The 26,723-nt window shown below is 36.5% G+C and overlaps 1 protein-coding gene across 1 annotated transcript; it reads right to left on the bottom strand.

Moving 5' to 3' along the window:
- Positions 1-374: 374 nt before the first annotated feature.
- LOC116267251 (PH, RCC1 and FYVE domains-containing protein 1-like) lies at positions 375-25,347 on the bottom strand. The gene is made up of 9 exons (XM_031648878.2): positions 24,686-25,347; positions 23,650-23,736; positions 7,536-7,625; positions 7,286-7,372; positions 7,091-7,210; positions 2,217-4,274; positions 1,990-2,136; positions 1,047-1,567; positions 375-908 (listed from the first exon to the last, which is right to left on the bottom strand). The coding sequence occupies exons 1-9, from the start codon at positions 24,731-24,733 to the stop codon at positions 779-781; spliced, it is 3,288 nt and encodes a 1,095-aa protein (XP_031504738.1). The 5' UTR covers positions 24,734-25,347; the 3' UTR covers positions 375-778.
- Positions 25,348-26,723: the final 1,376 nt, after the last annotated feature.

Below are 26,723 nucleotides of genomic sequence, written 5' to 3'. Positions count from 1 at the left end.
GCATATAACGGGAATCCTGAATGCAATAGTAGCAAAATATGGATAGGTATAATCTGTTTAAAACGTTCTACAGAACTTAATGTGTTAAATTCTGTTATAGAAACATGTCTTCAAATAACGCTAATTTAGTACCATGACGGCACCATATGAGGCTTATCCGTGTCTGGAAACACCAAAGAATGCAATTAGATTTCAAGTCAAAACCTGCTCTCCCACAGCCCCATGGTAGAACGTAGAAGGCCGCAGCACAGCAAGCTCCAATGAGTTACATTGTAGGATGAGGAGACACGGCCATCTCTAGAGCTTGAAAGGCTCAGGTCAAACAGTATCAGACTGGCATTTTACTATTTAATACATTTTGACAGAAAACGGCAAGCACACTAAAATGGTTCCCAACTTATATCTTAAGAGAAATATATGTACACTTAATACAGCAGGACAAAGGGAGAGCCCAAAAAAAAAAAAGCAAAATATGCAGACAGGCAATTGTTAAAACTGACATGGAAAATGTATGTACATATCCTCTTTATAATCCTGTCAGTGCCTATGGTGCAAGCTTTGGCAGGGATGGAAGTCCTGAGCCATTGGCTTTGGCCGCTGCATTTGTTTTGTAAATGGTAACATTGATAATGCCGTTAATTCCTGTCAGTGCCTAAGGGGCAAGTTTTGGCAGGAACAAAAGTCCTGAGCCACTGGCTTTGGCCGCTGCATTCATTTTGCAAATGGCGACATCGGCAATGCCGTTAGATTCTTTTAATCAGTAACTGAACTAAATTTGTCAGGGTCCAGCATCCGCTGATATCCGAATCAAGGACTTGTCCTCTCCCCCAATACTGTACTTGGCAAACACTTTTTCTCGATTCTCTGACCACCAAGTTTCCGCCTGGTGCTCGGCAAACCTCTTGCGACTGAGCCAAGAAAGTTGAATAAGAAAAGGATTGTCTTTTGTATGAAAAACACTGAACAATTAGGCCATCTGACCATCTCAAAATTGATACTTAAATGTGAAAAGTAAACAGTTAAAAAGACAGACTATAGATGATTACCTGAATCTTACTCGTTTGATGTCTTTAGTTCCATCTCGCAGAGTCAACAGAGTTATATATACGCCCGGTTCATATTGTTCTACTTTTTCTGACTCCACCTGATTATTACTGTCCAACAAGAGGCCCGCACCATTTTGCCAGCTCTGAACTGTCTCTGATTCTGTCCCGGAATGTTCTGCTGAACCATTGGCTGGTGACAATTTTTCTTCACCGCTTTGCATAACTGAATTGGCCAGCCCCAACTCACCACTAGAATGGTGCAATTTTGGATCTTGCGTGTGTGAATTTCTTGTGCTGGTATCAAGTTGGTCATCTCCCGAAAAATTCAACCCCCTCTGAAATCCAGTCAATGTCAGAGATTCTATACGTGTACCATGGTTCACGTAATTTACATGATGGTTCACTTCCTTAGCATCAGAATGACGAGTGGAGTTTGCTTCAACAGTGTCAGGCAAGAAGATTGGCCTTATATCATCACAACAGTAAGCCCCAGGCGGGAGTCTCTCAGCTATATCCTTCAGCTGATTCCACCAATGAGAGAAGCACAGAAATATAATCAGCAAAGCATGTCAAAACAAAATGAAGCAAATAGATCCCACGAAGTTCCAAAAGCTTGATGAATAGGGGCGTCATACCATGAATTGGTAATGAATGGTTTCCTGAATACAAGTATGTTTAGCACACAGCAGAGTAATGCCTACCAAAACGATGTCTGAAGTGATTTGAATCATTCAATCAAGAAACCCATTTTGTAACTTGTGCACTTTCGACATCCATGATTAACTTGTTCACTTTCAACACCCAAACTTTTCCTTTTTAACAGATTACAGGTATCACAGCCTTTTTTTATATTGTTCCTTTAACCTTAACAAAGAGAGTAAAGAATACCCTACTAATGGAGCAAAATTACTGATTCTCAACTAAAAGCTGACTAATAAATCACCTGCAAAGTTAATGATTTAATGACTTCCTTAGCTGCTTTGCATTTTGAAGATTCTTCAGCAGCCTGTGACATGGCTTCCTGAGCCTTCCTCGCTGATTTCTGCAACTCATAATCTTGGAGTTCACATTGTTGTTTCAGACTGTCAACCTAGAACAAGGGGCACAAATCTATAATTTGGTTTCCAAGCTAAAAAGCTAAATTGAAGTTCAATAAATAATTCCACTTACCTGTGCCTGTAGCTTCTGCACTTCATGTGTTAGAAGTTCATTTGTTCTCTTAAGTGCATCAGCAATGCTTTTTGAAAAAGAAATCCCACCTGTTGTAGGGACAGGTGTCACAGAACGACGTGGACTGGACTTCCTGGAAAAAGGTGAAACAGCTGCAGAATTTATTCCAGACTTTAGAGGTACATTGACTGGTTTATGAACAGCATTTGTCACTGTGCTTGAAACAGAAAAATCTTTCAACTGTAATGAATTAGCCATCTGAGAGGGTAAAACTGACAAGGAATCAGGTCTCTTTCCATGCTTTTCTGTTTTGAAATCTATACATTCAACAAGCTCTGACTTTGAAGTTCTATTCTCAGGCCTATCTAACTTATCCTTGTTGTCACCTGACAAACGAGGCAGGATAGCCTTCCTGTTGCTTGACGGACCACCAGCTTCTGATATTTTGTTAAGTTTGAAATAACATGAATCACAAACACGGTATGCCTTGCCTGGATTAGGTGATAAAGCTGCTCTTAGGGCTTTTTTAGAGCTGCAAGAATGACAATGCACATGTCCACAGTTGTAGCAATGATGTCTCTTCCTTGTAAAACCAAATGTCTGCCTGCATGCTGAGCATTGTGACTGGTCCATTCCAGATAGCCATCTATGAAGACATATAGCTGCAGCAAAATTTGAACCACAAGATATATGTTTAACATGCCTATCTTTCAAAGCTTCAACGAGTGTGGGAGTTTTACGATCTTCAATGTCTCCATGGCCCAATCTTCCATTGGCTCCTTTTCCCCAGGTGTAAACTTCATTTCTTGATGTCAGCACAGCGACATGGTAGGAGCCACAAGAGATGTCTTCAATGGATTCATTTGCCAATTTATCTTCTACCAAGATGGGTACCTTTCCATCTGACCTGGGATTGCCGAGTTGCCCATAAACCATGCTTCCCATAGTAAAAACACGTCCTGATGTAGTCAATCCAACTGTAAGGTTGTGGCCACATGCCACTTTGTGGAAATTATACTCAATAAGAGAAGGTACACAAGTAGGAACAGTCCAGATTTCTTTATCTCCATGACCAAGACGGTTCTTGTCTCCATCACCCCAGGTAAACAACTTCCCAGATGAAGTAGTGACACTAGACTGTGTCACGATTACTTCAACCACAGCAGCCGTATGCCACACTCCGCATGCAACTGCAATTGTTTTCAAGCCCTTCAGAGATTCCACTTCCCGTGGGAATGGAACACTTGTCCGATCACCATGCCCCAGTACGCCAAATGTTCCATCACCAAACGTATACAATTGTCCAGTTGAAGTAATCAAGGCAGTGTGCCATGTACCACAAGACAAACCTGCAACCTGAATTCCCTCTAGAGGCCCACAAACCCTCTTCGGTATCCAGTGGCTAACTTCACTGGTATGGCCAAGAAGTCCAGCGGTATGTGTGGCATCCCCCCAAGTGAAAAGATCACCAGCCATAGTAACTGCACATGTATGGAACTCACCACAAGCAACAAAGTCAGCATTGCAGGTTGTAAACAATTCAACCAGTTGAGGCTGACTGGAATCCATTCCAACCCCATGCCCAAGTCGTCCACCAGATTCTTCACCCCATGTAAATACTTCTCCTTGTCTGGTAACAAGAGCAGCATGTCTACCCCCACAAGAGACAGCATGAACATCTAAAACTAAGTTTGAATCAAGAGACCTAGGAAGTAACAAGTCAGTTCTAGGAGTCACAACATTTCCATTAAGCAAGGAGGCATCACAGAAAATTTGTCCCCAGATATAAACATCTCCAAAAGCATCACAATCATCCTGAGCAGAACCCTGACTGGAAGAGCTAAGGGCACTTGAGACACTGACACGAAAAGCATCAGAATTTGCTCCTTTAACTTGCATATTTGTATTGTCTGTCCCTATATATGATCTAACAGCATTTGTGGAGTTCTCATCAGAGAGAGGTCTATTCAAGTTCTTCGAACATTTGTCTGATCTAGTCTCTAGTGTCTTAGCAAGGGAGTTCTCGCTTTGACTGTCAGAAGTAAAATCACCACTACCCTGAAAATTCCCCAGAAAAAAACAGAATGTTAGCAAGAGGGGTGAAGGCCAAATACAAAAAAGTTATTCATATTTCTCAGAAATTTAATCTTCCAGTCCTCCTGGATTAAAAACAATTGAGGCAGAGTTACAGCTTTCTTCTCTCATCTTTTCTCAACAAGGACATTGAAGACAAATATTTGTGATATATCGATATAGTCAAAAGAGCTAGGAGCTGCCCAGAGCATCCCAAAACGTAGGCAGGATTAGGCAGTCTCCAAAAGAAACCCAAATTAAACATTAAAGGAACATGCATTGAAAGTATACTGGAGTATTTTACTGTTTTCTTACAGAACATTGATAAAAAATTAAAAATTCTACACAATCGTTAAAATGTTAAAAATAAACCTGAAAAATTTTAAAGTATATTAAGAAACATTCTTATAAACGAACGCCAAGAAAGGTGACAAAATGAGATATTTTAGTTTTGTAATTCTTCCAAAATATCATGACTTTTTCATTTTTTTCTCATTTTCCAGTATTTTCTTGCTCTTTTTTTTTCTCAAAGAAAGAAAACAGCAAAATTTGTGACAATGTGTGCAACCATGATTGAGACATACTGCTTGGATATGAATTATAAAAGCAAGTTGAACATGGAGGAAATATTGGGCTTATGGGCCAAACCAGCTGTCGCTAACCATGTTTGCGTATTTATCTTCATGACAAGTAGGCTTCAAACTAAAGCAACACTGACCTACTGTTAGTATGCTAGGGTAAACGCATGGAGCTATTATGCTTTAAGTTTTAACAATTGCAGATTGCATCAAAACTGAAGACTAACATATTTTAGACAAAATGAAAAATACATAAAATAAAATCTTAACTGGTGTCAGGAAAAGCAAATTAAGAAGAAAAAGAAAACAAGAACAATAGAAGAAATTAGCCAGCGTCTGAAAGGTCTAATGAGAAAAAGAGAGAGATAGAACTCTATTCATGTGGCATGATGCTGCACCATGCCATCATGTACTACGAGCAAGGCTGCAATAGAGCATCCATCGTCCATGCAGCACACACACACACACAGAGAGAGAGAGAGAGAGATGGAGAAACACCCCATGCAAGATTGCAATCCATAGTTACTGCATCTTTGAGGAGAAACTCTCTCCTCTTCGTCCAGTAAATGGTTAGTCAGATAGTAACAATTAAAAACATGGTCTCTCATTTAAGCTGTTGAGGCATATCCAGTCTCAAGAGGAGTAAATGAGGAACAGCCTATCATTGAGACGCACACTATATATATATTGGATATGCAAATGACGTAGTAAACTTTAAAATCTGACCGTTACACTGCTTGTTTAGGAAGATTAACTTCTGAATCAGCAGAATGTACAGAGGATTTTCAGGTATCCAAAAACAAAAAAAAAGATGAAAAATTCATCAAATTTGGTAGGCTCAAGAAACATTTTTTTTGTCACAAATACAAGTAGGCTAACTTAAAGGTTCATGAACATAATAAATATGTCTATGCCATCAGATTAGGTCAAAACAACTTGGATCATGGGATCCCAATGAGGTTGCATGTACAACCAGCCATAGCAGACATACACATGCATGTGCCCCAGAAAAAAGTCCATACAATGCACAGAAGCAAAACAGTGAAAAAGATTATCAAGAAAATTTATTACCCGAATTAAGTATTTAGAAAATTTGCTGAAACTTACTTAAATTTATCGTGAAAATACTTAAACTCTTTTTTGGGAGTATATCTAGTGCATCAGAGTAGAAGAACATTGAACTAATGGAAGGAAAAGATTTATGAACCATTTTATACGTTAATTTAACAGAGCCTACGGTAGCACACATGGTTAATCAAAACTTTTTGCATACATTATTTTGATGAAGTTCACGATACCACATAAAATCTATCAACATAAAAGAATTTTTTATTTAGAAAACCACTACAAAGAGCTAAAGGAGCATGCCTCTAAGAATTTATATAGATGCACCTATTTTTCATCAAAATCCTCGCAAAAATCACTTGCTTGTAATTCTTCCGATTTTAAGAGTAGGGAAGGAAAAAAAATCTAAATCAAACCATTAGTGACGAATAAATTCAAACAAGATAACAATTAATTATTTTTGTTGGTTTCTAAGTCATTTAAGATAGGGCGATAAAAATTTAACAACTGTGGGCAATAAATCTAGCATCAATAATCAAGGATGTATTACTGAAAAATATAAACATTTTTAATTGGATACTACAAAGTGCTTTTTTCAGTTTGAACTGAGGTTATATCTAAATTATCTGTGTGTATATAATTTATAAATATGTAACACAAATATATATATATATATATATATATATATATATAGATAGATATAGATGCTAGACATGTAAATGTTGGATGGATAAGGAACAATCTCAGTCCTTAATCTTTTCCATATCAGTGGTTGAAAGGAAACAAGGAGAAAAAGGTTATGGGGCATTTTCGTCATGAAGCACCTGTGTCGACTTTTTTCCCCATATTTTTCTTGCAACCATCAAACTGAAAAAGATCGAGGGCCAAGATTGTTCCTCATCCATCTAATATCTAGCAATTATGAGTCTCTCTCTCTCTCTCTTTCTCTCTCTTTGTTTATATATAAAAATATATATTATATTATATATATATATATATATATATATATATATATATATATATATATATATATATATATATATATATAAAGAGAGAGAGAGAGAAAAGAGAGAGACTAACAATATAGTGTCGTGAACAAAAAGTTTTACACAGTTATATACGAACCACTAGGTCCAATTTAGAGAGAACAAAAATTACATCGAAATATAGGCCTCTGTTACTCCTGCCATCAATTTTTGATCGCTCATGCTGACCTGAAGAAATCAATGCCTTCAATCCAGCAAACCATGCTTCAGCCTCAATCTTATCCTTGCAGACCTAAGGAAATAAATCCATAAGCATAATGAAGAAGCATATTTAATGCATAAACAGAAACACTGAACATGAACCTACCAGATCAAGAGACCGTTCACCATTGTCATATATCAACGAAAAGGACAAGTAATCCTTCTCAGGACACAAATAGCGTTTGAAAATTGGCTGGAAACAACAGATCAAATTTGATTAACAGCAACCATAGATTTTGTCCAACAAGAATAAAGACAATTTGGAATGCTATTTTGATAGATCATGATAACTTCAACAACCTTTCATGAAAAATCTAATGTAGTGAGGGCATTTTGATGAACAAGTCACAACTAACCGTTCTTTGTCCAGGAATGATTTTGGACACAGAAGCAATCTTCAATTTTTTTTCTTCACCACCCGAATACCATATCAAAGTTGATTCATCCTGAGATGACAGAATCATATGATACTCAATCATCGGGTACTATAAAAGGAGATAGTAAAGCATGTACAAATCTCTGATTTACAAGCTGGGGTCTTTTATAAGACACTTTACAGCATATGAAAATTTGTATAAAATATATGCCAAATTCAGCAAGACTTCAGAATTATGCCTGAACGACATCATGGCATAGTGGCCTAGAAGACAAGAATAAAATCTATGTGCAATATAGTAACTTTCCCATTAAAAAATTGTCCCACAGCTCTCTCTCTCTCTCTCTTCCACACACACACACACATTAGGAGGACTCAGGTATGATACTTTGCTAAATAATTCATGTCTAAGATCACTTCAAGTTCTTGAATTTGCATAGATATCATATCAACGACTATCTGAAATACATCCCAAAAAAAATCGACCAGTACAACATCCCTTAAAGGGTATGGGCACTATCAAATGTGAATGCAAAAGACCACTCTTCAATTTAACAAGCAGCAGCTCTAAGATATACAAAAGAATAATTTGATCCAAGGTCAATGACAATGCTCCAAAATGTAATGGACATGATGATAAAATTTCAATTTGAAGCTATAACATAAGTTAGAAGTTTAGAACATAACATCTATATTCTCATTCATAAACCAAAAATAAAAGTTCACTCTCTTCATGAGAGAAAACACACTCTCTATACATGTCATGCAAGTATATTTACAGTGGCAATTTAAGGGCTTGACAAAAACTAACACTTCGCCACCATGCTCAAAAGCACTATCTCACTCAACTGAAAGAGAAAATACTTAAATAGTGAGCTCTAGTGACCCAATGAGCGGATTTACAGTTAATGAATAACATCAATGTAATATTTACGTGGACAACACCAAGTTATATGTTCATAATCAAAACATTTGAATCAATCTTAAATAATGAATGTGTTTAAAATGGTCGATGATAAATAACATTAACTTGACATTTAGGTAGATAATACCAAGTAATATGTTCGCAATCAAGTCAACCGACCCAAACTTCATTAACGAGTGTCTAAGACAATCGATGGTAAACAACATCAACTTGACATGTAAGTAGACAAAACGAAATTATATGTTCATAACAAAATCAATTGAACCAATCTTCATTAATGAATGTGTTTTAGACAATCGCTGATAAAACACATCACCATAACATTTACATAGACAACAACAAGTTATATGTTCGTAATCAAATCAATCAAACCAATCTAACAAGACGACAAGTAAAACAATGCTAATACACAATCAAATTTCTATTGAAGTTAAACTAAACTTAGTTCTTTATCTCTTGACAATAAACTCTTGATTTTCTTTTATTGCTCTCTCTTTAATAATTCGCTTTGTCGCCTCAGGGAAGACTCGCTCTCCATTGAGCATCTACTCTTGAAGAACTTGCTCCTTTGTGAAATCTTGCGAACAGTGACCTATTTCTATTCAATTCAAACTTCTAAAAAGTTGAAAACATTGCCTCCCAAGGTTTCCATTTGTTAATTCTTAGAATCCAAAGTTAGCAGCAAGTTAACCATTTAAGGAACATTAAGACAACTCATTCCTCACCCCACAAGAGCCATAATCCTTGCAGGCTAGCATTATAAGGTCACTGCCCTTAGGCACCTCTAGCAGCTAGTCACGATAGAAACTTGTTGATAATTTTATTATCATTAACTTTTGTAAATTTCAATTCTTTTGACACATACTCAAATAGACATTGGTCTTAAGCATTAAGACAACCAAACAGACTCTAATTCAATCTCTAGACATTCTTATTCTCAACAGTCAAATGAATGGGATGCAACATGTTTTCCAACATATAGACAAAAGGTTTCATATTAAATCTTTACTTACTACCATACAATATAAGGCCAATATACAATCAATAACCACACATTAGCTACTATGATCATCTAACAATGCATTCTTTCTAGTATTAAGCACAGAAATTCACTATTATATAATAAAACAACATACGCTAAAATCTGTTATAAGAGTTTAATATCATTCATTTTTCATTAAGCTAAAAAAATTTTAACACATTAAATCAGTCATACTAGAAACCTGTTGTAACATGTAACAACATAATCCATTTACTATAAACATAGGCAAATTAAGATTGTCTTAATCAGTCATACTAAAATCTCCTCACCTAGATGAAAAAGTTCTATTTAGTATGATCTCCAAGCACATCCTCGGGTGCGGTTTTGCATGCCAGCCCACCTAATTGTAGTTAAATAATATGATTAGTCATGAACCTCAACAAGTGATCTTCACCCATCCCACAGGCCACAACATGTACAGCAGTCCCACTAATTACAAATCCCATTTGGCGCCACAACTGCCCAAACCACCCCTTTTGCAATTATTAAAATTTTAACTAATAAAAATTCCCAAAAACACCAGTATTACATTTCAATACCTCTCCTTAATTGCAAAAATGCAATTTATTCCAACAAATAAAGAAACTAAATCCTCAAACACATGCACCCTTCATGTTCTAAATAAAATCGAAATCTACAATGGCCTCAAAATCTCCTTTTTGATCAGCCTTATACCAAATACCCAATTTAATTTACTGCTAGTTATTAGATTTCATTTCTCTTAATCAAACCAATTACAATTACGATTCTCAAAGGACCGACATATACACCCCCGTTCCCCTTTGTTAGGCAAACAGAATGTCTTCCTATAAACCATGCTGAAAATTTACTTTTTCATGTTCAATTATTCAATTCATCATTTGAAAGAAAACATACACTTGAACTCAAAAGGAATCCGCAAAGATGACTAACTATAGAGTCATAGACACCTATGGAGCACTCTCAAACCACAAGAACTTCACGATTCATAAAATCATCTCTCAAGTTACATACAAATCAAGTCTTCCACCCTATTAAAAGAGAATCTCTAATTTAAATTTTAAACTACTGAATTTAGAGAAAGATTACAATTTAAAAGAGAAAGAAAATTACCACTTTGTTGCCCACCTCCTTCTTCTCTCTCTCTCTCTCTCTCTCTCTCTCTCTCTCTCTCTCTCTCTCTCTCTCTCTTCACCCCTTTCATTCTCCTTCTTCGTCTCACGAGCTCCATCTCTCACACTTCCATCTCTCTTGCACCCACTGCATCTTGTTCTCTCCATGTCTCCCTCTTTATTACTTTCTAACCCTCACTTTCAAAAGAAGAGGAGAGGAAGTGGTATTTATAAAATTCTTAAAAACCTTTTTTTTAGAACTTTCTAATAAGCCCCTTCACGATCTCATATCATCTTTTCGTTCCTAGATGGCATCCTTCTCTAACAAATTGGTTCATTGTATCTTCACAAATGGTATGTCATTTTCATGAGCCAATGAATCTTTCTGCTTTATAATACCTATCGATGTCAATGGATAAGTCAAGTGTTCCTTTGATTGTATTAGTTATTCTTTAACAAGTGATGGATCAAAGATGTATTTTCATAACATTGATACATAAAAAACATTGTGAATTCTTGATAATTCAGTAGGGAATTGGAGTTCATATGCTATATCTTCAATTCTCTCTAAAATCTCATGTCCCAAAATACCTCAGGCTTAGTTTGAAACTCTTACCAAATCTAGTTACTCCCTTCCAAGGCAACACTTTGAGGAAGACTTTATCTTCCATTTCAAATTGAAGATCTGTATGTCTATTATCCGCATAAGTCCTTGTTCAATCTTGAGCTGCTTTCATATTTTGTTTGATCAACTTGGCTTTATATATGGTCATTTGCACCAATTCTGGCCCTCGAAGTTCTCTCTCTCCCACTTCATCCAACCCACTGATGTTATGCATTTCCTACCATCAAGAGCTTCATTAAGTGTCATTCCAATATTAAACTAATAATTATTGTTATAAATACATTCCACTAGGGGCAGATGTTATCCCCATGAACCCTGAAACTCCAGCACACAGGTGAGTGACATAACATCTTATGTCTAAATTGTTTGTTTTGTCTGTCCATCTGTTATGGGTGGAAAGTTGTACTTATTCAACCTAGTTCCTATAGCTAAATGGAAAGTGGGCCAAAATTTGGAGGTAAAGTAGGGGTCTCGATTGGAAACTATGGATACAAAGCAGCACGTAACCTTGCAATTTCTATAACAAACAATTGGGCCAAGTTGTCAATGGTGACTTTCCACTTAATGGTCAAGAAATGTGTGGATTTAGTGACACGATCATGATTCCCCAGATAGAATTATTCTCATTCCAAATAAATATCTATAATAACGTGTCTCATTTCCATTCTGGTACGGGGAGATTCTATAGCGTCCCAGCAGGCCTTTGATATCTTGCTTTAATCATCTACCATGCAAAACATCTAGAAACATATTCTGCTATCCCTCTCTTCCTACCAAGCCACCAATAACTTTCTTTGTGAGTTCAACAAATCTTTGTGCTGCTCAAGTGCATAGCACATCTTGAGGTGTGTACTTCTAAAATCACCTGTTTAAGTTTTGTTTATTAGGTACACAAACTCTATACCCCAATATCAATGTATTTTCTTCTTTTATATTAAACCCCTTGCCTTTCTCCGCTTTTCATTGTTTGAATCATCTGTCACAAATTTTTATCATGGGCCTAAAATTCTCTTATTCGTTCATAGAGGACGGGCTGAACCTGCAGTTGTGCACATAAAGCTCCCAAGCTATCAATTCCCAAGTCGGCTCTTAAAGTTCACATTTTCAAAGAGAGTGGAAGACATGTAGTGTAGCCCTTACGTGAGGATAATACACGAACTCTTTCTACTCAATGCATCTGTTCCTTGGTTAATCTTTGGCAGGCACTTCCAAGTCGTGTGGGATAATTTTCTTCATATCTTGTTAATTATTGGGATACATATGTTATTACTTTGACACTTTCCATTAAAACACCTCACTACCTTATGAGAGGCATCATTGTATATGATAAAACCAACCCCTTCTTCAAGTAGAACAAGCACTATGGCAAACATGAGTTTCCTTCTTAGCTATTAGAAGCTTCATATAATACTCGTTAAACCAAGAAACCGCGAATCTTCGTAGAAGAAGTGGGTTGCTCCCAATTAAGTACTACATCCACTTTCGATGGGTCCACATTGATGACTTCTCAAACTAAAATTCACATTTAGCAAATTTGGCATACAACTTATTTTCTCTTAGTAAAAATAACGTGAGCCTGAGATGTTCTTTGTGTTCCTCTTTCCTTCTCAAGTCGATTACAATATCATGAACAAAAATAATTAACTCAATCCAAATATGGTCTGAAAACCCTTTAGGTCCATGAAGGTTGCGGGCATTAGTCAAACCAAACGACACCACAAAGAATTCATAATGCTCATACCGAATCTGGAACGTGGTCTTAGGCACATCTACGTCCTTATTTTTCAACTGATGATACTCGGGTGACAAATCAATTTTAGAGAACAAACGGGCACCTTTAAGTCGATCAAAAAAATCAACTATGAGCGGCAGGCATACTTGTTTCATATAGTCAATTTATTCAACTGTTTGTAATCAATAGACAACCTGAGTATGTCATCTTTCTTTTTCACAAATAGCACATATCACCCAAAAGAGACTTAGCCGAATGAACTTCTTATCTACAAATCCTTGTAATTGGACTTCTAATCCTTTTAATTCTGCATGGACCTATAAGATTTTGATATATAATGCCAAACCACCGAATGAAGTTAGATGCAAGAGGATGAAAGAGAAGTGGGCTGCACGTCCAAGCAAGAGAGAGATGAAATAGAGCAGCAACAAATGACATATGCCTCTTATTATCATTATATATTAATCACGATTTAGGGTACATCATAAAATACACAAAATAACATTAAGATTTACAAGTATGCCACCGCCATGATGTGTTGGGCGTGTGGATCAAATGGGTCGGGTTTGGGTGACCCGATCCATATTGTACAAACTTAACAGCCCCCCTCAAATTGTGAATGGGGTTTGATCATGCATAACTTGTTCTTTAATTCCCAGAAATGATGCCCTATGAGTCCCTTGGTAAAAAGATCAGCTACTTGTTCAGACGTGGATATATAAGTGGGAACAATTTCGTCTTCCGCAACCTTTTGACGAATGAAATGTTGATCAATTTCTATATGCTTACTGCGATTATGTAGAACATGATTGAAGGCAATCTTGATCACCCTTTGGTTGTAACAAAATAGAGGTGACTGAACAATGGGAAGAGAAAGTTCCCCAAGCAAATGAAGTAACCATGAAGTTTCAACTGTGCATGCAGCCATTGCCCTATATTCTGCCTCAGTGCTAGATCTGGCAACTGCACGTTGTTTCCTACTACTCCAACAAATAAGATTGGAATCAAGGAAAAGACAATAACCGGAAACTGATCGTCTATCATCTAGATCACCTGCCCAATCTGCATCAGTATAAATGGAAATGTTGTGGTCATGCAAAACAGTTGACTATCTTGTGTAGATGAGACAATCCCCAAGAGTAGATTTAAGATAACGCAAAATAAGTTTGGTAGCATCCATATGCCCTTCTGTGGGTGCGTGCATGAACTGAGAGACTTGATTCACAGCATATACTATGTCTGGGTGTGTAAAAGTGAGATATTGCAACATGCTAACTATACTCAAGAGTGTATTTATGTTGTGTAAGAGTTAATGTGCCACCTTTTTTATCCAGTTCAACACCCAAGACATACCGTAGTTCACCGAGATTTTTCATCTTGAATTCTTGTTGCAATACCTCCTTAACATGGGATATATGACATGAAGAATTTCCAATAAGAACTACGTTATCGACATATATGAGTAGCCAAGTGGTATTCACCTGAATAATAGATGAATAAGGAATGATCAAGTGAACTTCTGCGGAAACCAGCCTGCTGTATATGGAGAGAAAATCTATCGAACTATGAACGAGATGTTTGCTTAAGCCCATACAGCGATTTTTGTAATTTGCACACCCATTTGGTTGGATCATTGGAAGCATATCCTGGAGGTTGTTTCATATAAACTTCTTCCATTTTTAACATCCAACTGATATAAATTCCAGCCATATGAGACGACAAGAGAGATGATAACCCGAATCGTTCCCATCTTGATGACTGGATTGAAAGTCTCATCATAATCTTCCTCGTACTTCTGAGTGAAGACTCTAGCCACGAGTCGAGCCTTTTGGAAATGCACGATATTAATAGAGTATTTGATTTGGATCAAGGCGTGGAATTGGGTGAACAAGCGAAAAACTTCTGATTTATTTTTCATAAAGTGAATCCAAGTGTAACGAGAATAAGAATCAATGAAAACAACATAATATTTACTCTCGGAAGAAGAAGAAATAGGAGCAGGCCCCCAAACATCAGAATAAATGGTGTCAAATAACTTCGAAGCTCGCTTATTGATTGATTGAAAAGGAAAAGCATGGCTCTTACAAATATGACAACTTGAGCACATGCTAGACTCACTGACAAGACTTAGACTGGACTTTTGTAATAGTCCGTCTGCAACAAGACTTTGAATGAAAGACCGACTACAATATGCTAAACGACCGTGCCAAAGAGATGGCATATCATACTCTGTGATATTGACTTCACTATGACTGGAAAATGATGAATCTGAAACACAAGACTTAGACACTTTTGGAGCTTCTTCAATGACGTACATGTCTCCTTTGCGAACACCCTCAGCGAATGTCTTCTTGGTTTGAGCATCCTTAACATAAATAGAAGGAGTAAACTCAACAGAAGAATGAGTATCATCAATAAGCTTTGACACAGAAATGATATTTTTCTTGACATATGGAACAACAAGAACATTCTTTAAGGGTATTGAGGAATGAGCCATAGATAAGTGTGCATTTTCAATATGTGATATTTTGTGATGGGAACCATCTCCTATGATGACTGAGCCTCTAGCCAAGAGAGCACTATAAAGCTTACCTGCGTCACCAGTTACATGAGTGGAAGCACCAGAATCCACATACCATTGTCCTTCCTCATTGTGCTTGAGATTGACTTTAGACAACGTTGTCATTAGAATCTGCTGCACATCAGGAGAAATGTTTGGATGTCGCAGCCGTGTTCGAAACAGATGACCTTGCTGCCTTATTGTCACGCCTGACCTGTTTTCCCTTGTTCTGTGGATTATGCCAACATTCTGACTTCACATGACCTCTTTTATTGCAATAAAAACAAGTAGATATCCTTCGTGGTACATTTGCCTGTGCATTTGTGTTAGGTGTAGGAAAGATACCTCTCCCCATCCCTGCCTGTGAGTTCCAAACTCTTGGATGACTTCCTTGTAAAGCATAGGTCTCAGTGACCAATACATTGTGACTGCCAAAATGAACTAATTCATGTTGTTGTACACGACTCGCTTCATGCTGAATCAATTTTGCTTTCAAGTCTTCAAAAGAGGGAAGAACATGCAATACCTCTAAAGCAGTGCAGAAAATATCAAATTCTGGCCCCAATCCACTCAAAGCCTGTTGTACCTTGTCCTTGTCGCTGACTGGATGCCCGATGATGGCAAGCTGATCGCTAACATTTTTTATCTCATGTATATATTCCAAAACTGAACTTGTGCCTCGCTTGATATCTAAAATTGCCTCGTGAGTTGTTAAAATCTCGCTTCTGATACTTGAGAATACGTGGTAGCAAGTACATTCCACAACTCAAGTGCTGAAAGATCATCATCAACACCCGCCAAAACTTCATCTGATAGTGTGGAGGTGATATAAGCAACGAGAGATTGATCACGAGCCATCCACATCTCATATTCAGGATTGATTTCTGAAATGGTCTCTTGAACTTGCCCTACAGCATTCTTCACCTCTCGCATAATCCATTCAGGTGGCGCAGGTGTGGTGCCATTGAGATGTCCATAGAGACGATGACTTTTGATGAACAGGACTATTTGACGTTTTTATGTCAAATAATTGGTATGATTTAGCTTTTGTGAGATGAGTTGAGAGAGGAAATTGGACGCCAAGATGCTGGAATTGTGGTGGGGATCCATAAATCCAATAATCAGAAAATAGGGGGAAAATAGAAATTTTGACATTAGGGTTAGGTAGCTGACGATAGGGCAGATTAGGACAGATTATGACAGACGGTAGGATTAGGGCAGATGGTAAGGTTAGGGCAGATTAGGGCAGACGGTAGGATTAGGGTAGACAATAGGATTAGGGCAGATTAGGGAATACGGTAGAATTAGAGCAGATTAGGGCAGAAAATTTGGGGATTAGGGTTAGGGCAGAAATTTGGGGATTAGGGTTAGGGCAGAAATTTGGGGATTAGGGTTAGGGCTGAAAATAGATATTTGAGAATTAGGGCAGAAAAGAAACAAAGATTAGGGCAGAAATTAGAGATTCTTACCAGACATTCTCAGTGGCAAAACCCTGCTCTGATACCATGTAAAATTTTGATATTTAATACCAAACCACCGAATGAAGTTAGATGCAAGAGGAGGAAGAGAGAAGTGGGCTGCACGTCCAAGCAAGAGAGAGATGAAAGAGAGTAGCAACAAATGATGTCTGCCTCTTATTATCATTATATACTAATCACAATTTATGGTAGATCATAAAATACACAAAATAACATTAAGATTTACAAGTATGCCACCGCCCATGATGTGTTGGGCGTGTGGATCAAATGGGTCAGGTCTGGGTGACCCGATCCATATTGTACAAACTTAACAGGACCATCATATAGGGGATAATGGCAATGGGTTGTGTTCCCGGGGCAAGCTCAATAGAAAACGCAATGTCTCATTCAGGATCTGAAACTCATATACTATAGGAATGTCTCCTATCCTGCGCTTAGGGATCCACATATCTATTACTGGAGCGAGAAAAGCTTCGTGCCACTTTATTTGCATTTTCCGAGCAATGTGACAAGAGATAACAAATGTGGCAAAATTCGATGCTCCCCCTAAAATATTGCTTTCATATCATCTTAAATGTGAAATACAACTTCATTTCTATTACAATACACATTTTAGAGAAAATTAAAGATGTAACATATAAACTTCAACTACCTATAGCATTGTCAAGAATTCACAATGTCTTTCACGTGTCAATGTTGAGAAAATTTATCTATGATCTCTCACGTGTTCTTAAAGAGAAACTAGTCCAGTTGAAAGAGGACCTGAGTCACCTGATTTATCCAATAAGACCAATAGGTATTGTGGAGAATAAGAATTCCTTAGTTCATAAAAAAGTTGTACCACTTGTTAAAGTATAATAGGTTGATTTGCTGGAGGACGCCACCTGGGAATAAGAAGATGATATGATATCATGATACCCATACTTGATTTCAAAAATTTCTTTTATAAAAGGAAAAAATTGTTCTGTATGTATCTTGTATGAATGGATTAATAGGAAACTTTTTAAATTTTTAAAAAAGGAGGTATTTAGATAATTTGTATAATGCATGGATTGATTTTATTAGATTAGAGGGAAAGAGGGCTTTTGTGCCCTATTGTCCCTCTCTTCCTTCATTTGGTAAAAGACCAAGAATTAGCGAAGGAGAAAGAAAGGGAGTGAGAGGGAGAGAACGAGGGACAAAGAGTGAGAGAGCGGGAACTAGAGAGTAAAAGAGGGAGCACAAGAGAGGTGGAAGGAGAACAACGGGGAGAGAGAGAGAGAGAGAGAAGTGAAGAAGAAGAAAAAGGCAACAAGGAGGTATTTTGGTTTTCTCTTCTAATTTGTAAATCTTTCTTTAAGTTTAGTACTTCAAATTAGAATCTCTCTTAATAGGGTGGGAGACCTTGATTTTCATGTAACTTCAGAGATGAATTTATGAATCATGAAGTCCTCTTGGTTTGAGAGTGCTCCTTGGGTGTTTACGGTTAGTCATCCTTGGGATTTATCTTAATTTCACGTATAGGCTGCTTTGGAAAGGAGCAATTGAATAATTGAGCATGAAAAAGTTGATTTCCAGGCATTGTGAGCGTATATAGTCAGTCCTTTGAGTCTTAATTAGAACTAGTTTTGATTAAAGGAAAAGAAAACTAATAACCATCAGTAGATTAAATTAGGTATTTGATATAAGACTGAATAAAAAGGAGGATTTGGAGGCCATCGTAGACTGGAATTTTGCCTAGAACGTGAGATTTGTGCCTACACGTGAAACTGCTCACGAGGATGTGCCTGAATATCTTATTGATTAGAGTTTTCATCATAGCGAGCAGAATTTTACTATGGCTGGTTAAGACATGATCTTGTTTTGCCTATGTTTATAGTAAATGAATTATGATGTTAAATGTTACAACAGATTTTTACTATGGTTGATTTAATGGGTATTCTAATTTGTCTACCTTAATGATGAATGGTTATAATATTAAACTGGTACAACAGATTTTAGTCTACCATATTTTGTTGTACAGAAGTAATATGCTATGTTTACTACTAGAATGAATACATCAGTAAATGATCATAACAATTAACATATGCTTACTGATGGTCACAATGGTTTATAACAGAAGGCGAGTAAACAGAAATTTAACTTGAAAGAATTCTATATATTAGAATTTAAAACATGTCATGTTACATCACATTCATTTGCTATTGAGAATAAAAAGTTCAGAAATTGCATTAGATTCTATTGGTTTAGCATATTACTTAAGTCTAATTCTAACTGAGCACGTGTCAAAAAATCGAGATTTACAAGAGTTACTGATAATAAAATTGTCAAGCAAGTCTATATTGTGACTGGCCATGAAGACTGCCTAAAGGCAGTGACCATATGATGATAGCCCATAAGGCCATGCAAAAAAAGTGTACGTGTTTTCTCATGAAGAGAATGAACTACAGGTACTTTTGGTTTGTGAATGAGAATATAGCCATTATATTTTAAATTTCAAGACCATGTTGCAATTTCAATTGAAATTTTATTCTAGTGACCGCTACATTTTGGATTTTGTAAGTTAAGTACTCTGCACTCTCTAGAGCAAGGGGTGACAGTTAAGAGAATACTCCGCCAAAATGTTCTTGTTCAATTCTGTTTTTTCTTAATATTAAGTGTCCCTATTGAGTTTTTTTTTAATTCCCTATTTTCATTGCCTTTAATGTCCCTTTTCTTTGTATCAAGGGTAGTAACGACTCACTAGTTCTTTGCATTCATGTATCTAGCATCAGCCCTCTGTATGCATTCTACTTGTTGATGTGAAAATTTCTAAGATGTGCAACCATGGAAATGGATACAACAAACAAATTTTATATCGGTTCCCCCAAACCATAGGATCATGGCTTATAGCAAATGGTTCTAACGTTGATTTTTTTTTTTTAATGTTGTTCAAGCCATGGTATGCAAAGTAAGGCTTGCCACCAACCACTTCAGTTTGTTTACATTAAAAATGTTGTATATTAAAAATGACAATTCCAATAAGTTTAGAATTTTGTATGTTTCTTGTGCTTGTACTTGTTAACATTAGCAAGATGTATTTAAATTTAGCATTGTTGCTTCTTTTTGGCATTCCTATTGAAATTGTCTTGTAGTAAGTTGTATTTAAGACTTTAAGTAAGTTCAACATTCATTTTTCTTTTTCACTGTTGAATTTCATGTTCATTACATTTTACTTGTTTCCATTACCTTTATCGTAGTATGGTGAATAAAGAAAAGAGAATCTTTATACATGTGTTTGGGTGGCACCTCTAAACGCTATTTTGGAGGCAAAATACTGTTTAAGGAATATTTGGATACAATAGAATTTGGGCTTGTAAAAACCTAGACTTGACAAAGCAATGTTTTGAAAAAAAACGTGAATAACATAGGACCCTCAATTATTTTACAGAAAGCATCATTTACTCTTGGCACACATACACGAACCAGGTTCAAAACCTAGTTAAAAACTAGGTTTTTCCAAAACCTACTTTCAACAGAACAATGTTTTTTATAGAGTGCATCCAAACACAACCTAAAGTCTACTACAAGTTTAACATGTGCATCAGCAACTACATCTAATGCATCACACAAAGACCAACCTTTATGGGCCTATTTAGAGAAGAAGATAAAAGATCCTAGAGCTGGTGAAAATGTTGTGCTCATTTATGTATCTCATAGAAAGGAATCCAACGTGAAAGAGCATATGTTGAAAATATCAAAGGACATGATATTAAAGCATGTAAATCGATCACAAGTGATAATGTTAATGAGGTGCAAAAAGAACCAATATATTTATGAGAAGAAGAAAGGCATGAAATCATCTGACTATATAAACATTCTTTTGGTTTTTATGAAATGATGTTAATGAGCACAGAAAAAGAGAGGTTAGTACAAATATGAAGTCAACTAAGGAGTCATTCATTAGGCTTGCAAAGAAAGCAAAAATTAGATTGAAAATTAGGAACTTTTTCCTATGAAAGCCATTTAAATGTTGCAAAAAAATCATATTTGAAAATTATCTAGTTACATCTCATGCAAATTAAAATTTGTCAAAATATGTTCCACCAAGTCCAAAAAAGCTTCCAACTATCGTTCAAACACGTTACATATAATCCTCACCAGGTTTTTATTGGTGAGGTTTTTTGTACAAACAGAATGTTTTCCTTAAAAATCCTTGCAATGTTAAAAAAAAACATTAAAAATATATCATTATGTCTCTTTTTCATTTTTCCTTCTTTTCTCATTTTCTCATGCAATTTGAAGGAAAAAAAAAAGTGACACTTGGATCATTCCACATATCAGAAACTATAGGTAGCAGTGAAGATTACATACACATAAACATATATATATATATAAGTGTCACAAAAAATGTGGAAAAAAATGCAATAAATTAAATTGTTGTTTAAAACTTTTAAAAACATGTTTTTAAAAAAAACGTTAAAAACGAAAAAGAGGTGTTTTTAACACGTTTTTTCGCATTTTTTTACTTTTTCATTTTTTTTATTTTTTAAATGCCAAACAGTTTTTTTTTCATTTCCTATTTTTTATTTGTTGCAAATCTACTTATCTTTTGATGTTTGTGTTATTAGTTTCTCATTTATTTTATTTTTTCCTCATTTTTAGTTTTTTTATTTTAAAAAATGACCGTATGTTCCCCTTTTTTTTCAAGCTCACCATACTATACTCCAAAATGTTATTTGTGACTATGATATATATATATATATATATATATATATATATATAGAGAGAGAGAGAGAGAGAGATTGTAGAAAGCAAAAAAAGAAAAGGAAATTTTTTATTACACTAAACTAATGAATATATGAAGTTATGTTTTAGTAAAACAAAACTCAAGACAAGGTCAAGCCTAATATACATGTATGCTATTTCACATGGACACCTTATTTATGAGGGTACCAGTGTCGACACACCTGAACAAGGAAGGTGTGGACATCCTGCCAAAGCAGGTTTAACCATGATGAATCCATCCTCTTTTCCACCCTATCAACCCTTGAAACGACAAAAGAGTCTAGTTTCATCCCAAGATTGGGGCTTTTTTGTTTCAAATTCCCTTGTATAAATGTAGAAATCAGTGTCACAAATATGGTTCTCAGATTTTTATCAGGCGAAATTTTTCTCGGGTTTCTATGGGCAAAGTTGCTTTTTTAGGGAAAATTTCGTCGAACAATTTTAAAAAATAAAAATTTAGGTATAAATGAAATAAATGAGAAACGAATAACAAAACATAAATAAAACTATATAACAATGACATTAGGAATGTTTTAATGATAACAAAAATGATGAAAATAATTTATTTTAAGTTTATGTTTGAATCCATGATAATATCAATGCTAAAAAATAGAAAATTGAAAAAATCATGAAAAAATGCGATAATATCGCAATAAATATTTGTTGCTGATTTTTTCAAAATATCACGATTTTTTCTCGTTTTTTTTCATTTTTATTATCTTTTACATTAATATCGCGATACTTTCAAAAATATCGTGATATCTGTGACACTGGACTAGAAATTCATCGAGCCCTCGACCTAAGTCAAATGTCGAGGGCTCTAGAAGATGCCTCTCTTGCTGGGCTGAGCTGCAGAAATCCTCTAGCGAAGCTTTCCAAAAATACATCTCCAGCGTCCAGCGTCCCACCAACTCTTTGCTGCCAATTTTTTTCTTCTCTCTAACAAACTCTGTTGTCTTCGACAGGCTTATTTAGTTATTTTCTCTCTCCAGCAAACCTTGTCTTCTTAAACAGCTTTTTATTCTCTTTGTCTCCTCTCTCATTCTTATTTTCTCTCCATGATCTTCCTTTCTTAAAGGTTTCCTTTTTCTGTGGCATGCAACGATATGAATCTGCTACCACAGAATGACAAAATCGTGTATTTTTTGCTGGCTGAATTTAATGCTATCATGCTAGTATATAAGACATGATTTTTAGCATGTAAATGATATGGATTTGTTTGTTTCTGATAATTTTATTTTTTTCTGACATAAAATCAGAATTTTCTGTGCACCAGATCAGAACTTCTTTGTAGTTCGTTTCATGATAATTCAAATTATGAATCATGAATGTATTGTTTTTGTTTGATTAGGGTTTTATTTTTGTTATCTATGTATATATATGGCTGTGTCCCTCTACCCAGGTTCTTAAATGGCTCTGTACCCATATCACTACCCACATGATATGGCATACGTAGTTGGCTGCATTTATCATAGCTGACAGTTGAGCTTGGTGAGTTGGAGTAGCACCAATACTGAATGAGGGCAGAACATGGGTGCAGCAACCTCCTTAATAAGAGTTTGTGTACACACGTCCTCACATATTGCAACAGTTCATTTACTTGTATATGCTTGTTTTTATAGCCATTATTGTTCGCAGTGCATATGATCCAAAACAAGAAAATTTTATCTTCTCTCTGATAGTGATAATGGCATAATGCAACATAATCTTATTGAAATATTCTCCCTATTAACATTATCTCGTAACCAACTATATGCACCAAATAAACTCACAATCAAAAGCTCCATTAAGGAATGACAGTAGCAATGAATTTAATGGCAGACCATACACTGGAGAAAAGCATATGAACTAAAAACCATTCTCAAGGAAACAATTCGATAGGTACCATAACATACATTGGAAAGTCTGAACGGATAAAACTTTGGTTTCCCTTTGCGGCCATACTTCAGCAACTGGGTGCCTTTCTTCAAAGCAACAAGAGCCTTGAAAGAATAAAACCATTAGTAGGAATAAAGCCCCGAACACGAAAAGTGGCTGGAATGAAAACCACAATTTTTAAATGTACGAGCAAGCTATCATGTACCTGCAATATTAAAGTTGCACAGCAATTAGGAGAAGCTATACAAAAATAGCATGTCATTTCGTTACATAACACCTACAGTGTTCTGCATGCCATAGATTATTGACAACAAAATGTTCACCATACAAACTGGACGAAACCAAGAAAGTAGCTTCACCAAATCTGCTTCACTCTAATAACTCGAGTGATAACCAACTTCTTCCATTTCCAGATAGGCAGACAGCACCATGGATGTCCGGAGTGTGCAACCCAAGCATGTATGTGGTATAAGGACTTCATTACTCAACTCATCTTACAGTATGTCTCATAGAAGCGTATTAGCGAGTAAATTTAGTACTTAGTTCTCTCTCAGTTTCTATTGCCTCGTTCAGCACAAAAAGATACACACACACACACACACACAAATCGGTTACTAATAAAATAGTTGAAATGTTACATGCGCATCTCTGAGTCGTAGACTGCAACCTTAATGATTGAAGAGCTTAGCTGTTATTTTGGAGAGCAAATTTCTGTACAAATTCTTTTACCATAAATGGTACTTTAGCAAGAATACACAAAATGAACTCGCTGAATTTACTTTATTTGCAAAACCATGTGATCATCCTCACTTCCAAGCGTACTTGGCATCGTTTTCTCTTTTGAAATCAAAAAATTAATAGGAAGGAAAGACAAACACATCAAGCCAGAGAAAAACAGAAAGGAATTCACCAAAAAATAAAGAAAATTCTTCAAATGAAGGCACTTGCTGATCAAACTCACCAGCAGCCCTGTTTAATCGACAGAAACGCTCGAGCACACTAGCAAGGACAACAAAAACAGAAAGGAAATCGAAGAGGAAGGACGGTCACAACCTGTTCGACATCTCGCTCAGCAGTCCCATAGCTAGCAAGATCTGCCATTCCATGTGAGACGATCCTCTACCTTCCGCCCACCAAAAAGGCGCCCGAGCACCGGCATCAGGTTCCACCGCTCGGAAACGCCGTTATTCACAGGCTCCGGAAACTCATCCGCCGGACTGACATCAATCTCCGGCCTCAGAAACCCAATTTCTTTACCCTCCGGGGGCCCCGAAGCCCTTCGACCTTCCCAAGGTACAAATGACGTCGTCTTCAGCACGCTTCACCAGAACTTCCCTTTTCTACCTTCGACGAAACCACTGAACGGGAAACCACTACTTTCCCAGCTTCAGAAGATACCGCTGAAGAAAGAGAGCCAGAGAGAGAGAGTGTTCCTTTAGAAAAGTTTCGAGAAAAAAAGGAAGAAGAGCAACGCGAGGACATTCCAGAAAATCGAGGGGCTCAGAGCGAGCGCGACGTGCCGCACTGCCGAGAGAAACTCGGATACGTCGACTGCTCCGCCCCACCGGAAAGAGAGAGGCGAGGCCAGTCAGGGCAGCAGCAAGGTGCCGACGGGCAGTCGACGGCGAAGATTGCCGGAGAAGTCGCACTCTGTACAGAATCAACAGTGCACTTATGAAGCGGAAATTAATAAACAAATATTCGAATTGAAAAAAGCAATGGGGGAGTGGTGCAGTAATTGATCGCACGGAAAGAATGACTCGTTTGCCGAGGCGATCCTCTTTAGGGAAAATCTACCTAACTACCCGTGGACTTGTCATTTATTACTTCTATGTCCTTCCCCGCTGCTTTGCCTTCCCCTGGATTTTGGCGGGAAATAGTTCCATCGTTTTCCGGATTCGGGTCGGATGCGATTCCGATGTAACAGTTATTGGATCTGGACACGCAAATGAGAAGGCTAAGAGGGCGTTTGATGGTGACATGACACAAGTGTTCTTTCTTTCAATATATTTTTTTTTATCAAACACCGTTCGTAAGACAGGATGGACACAGCTCACAATTGAACAGTTTCATGTTGTTTCCAGCTAACCCTCGAAACAGTGTAGAGATTGTTGCTCTCTTCCTCCATTTCATCAATCGATAGGTCTTGCTTCCTTCATTTCATCAACAATTGGTCGTGCGATCACCTTAATTGTTGTATTATGATGAGCAGGGTTTGACCCAGCACTTAAAAAATGCTAAAACCTTTACTCAACTTTTTATTTTTTAAGGTTTACTTAGGTGCCTCAGGATGTTACCTACTTCATGTTTTAACTTGCACAACTGTGTTCATTCGCAGCAGAGTGAGTTTGACCTCAAAAAATCAAACCTGAGATTGTACCAACCTCTTTGGGGATGCCTTTTGAGACAATCAATTTGAGATGAGAGGCTACTTGACTTTTTTATGGCTTTTAACATCGAAAATTTTGATTAATGAGTTCGAGTTGTATGTTTTTTATTTTTTATGATGCACTGGTAAGTAAATGAGAAAAACTATCATAAAATTTCAATATAAATACAAATACTTTGTATAATATAATCATGTGTAGGCAATTGTCTACACCATGTTCATAGCGGGCCTCTAACCCCAAGTATCCATTAGGGGGAATGGCTTATTAGACCCATCCTTATTAGAGGTAAGATATAACCTTCCCCACTTATATAATTCTGGTTTGGTTAGAACCATATTGGTTTTGCAAATAAATAAAATCTCAAACAAATTTTGTCACACTTTTGGCTTCAAGTTTAAAAGTCAAATTAAATTAAAAAAGATGTAACATTTTTATACTAAAAGTTCCAAAATTGTACTTAACGCTTGGCTTTCACGCCCATCGTTATTAGAGGTAAGATATAACCTTCCCCACTTATATAATTATGGTTTGATTAGAACCATATTGGTTTTGTAAATAAATAAAATCTCAAACAAATTTTGTCACACTTTTGGCTTCAAGTTTAAATGTCAAATTAAATTAAAAAAGATGCAACATTTTTATACTAAAAGTCCCAAAATTGTACTTAACGCTTAACTGATCTAAGTTTGCTAGCCTAATTA

This window comes from Nymphaea colorata, chromosome 13 (assembly GCF_008831285.2).
Source record: "Nymphaea colorata isolate Beijing-Zhang1983 chromosome 13, ASM883128v2, whole genome shotgun sequence".
Taxonomy (NCBI): Eukaryota; Viridiplantae; Streptophyta; class Magnoliopsida; order Nymphaeales; family Nymphaeaceae; genus Nymphaea; species Nymphaea colorata.
This window is presented reverse-complemented; position numbering and strand designations above follow the sequence as displayed.

Coding starts and splice junctions, on each gene's coding strand:
- LOC116267251 (XM_031648878.2), bottom strand. CDS start 24,733: ATGGCAGATCTTGCTAGCTATGGGACTGCTGAGCGAGATGTCGAACAG. Junction 23,737..24,685: donor CTGAGCGAGATGTCGAACAG/GTTGTGACCGTC, acceptor TATTCTTTCAAG/GCTCTTGTTGCTTTGAAGAA. Junction 1,568..1,989: donor TTAAATCATTAACTTTGCAG/GTGATTTATTAG, acceptor TGGTGGAATCAG/CTGAAGGATATAGCTGAGAG.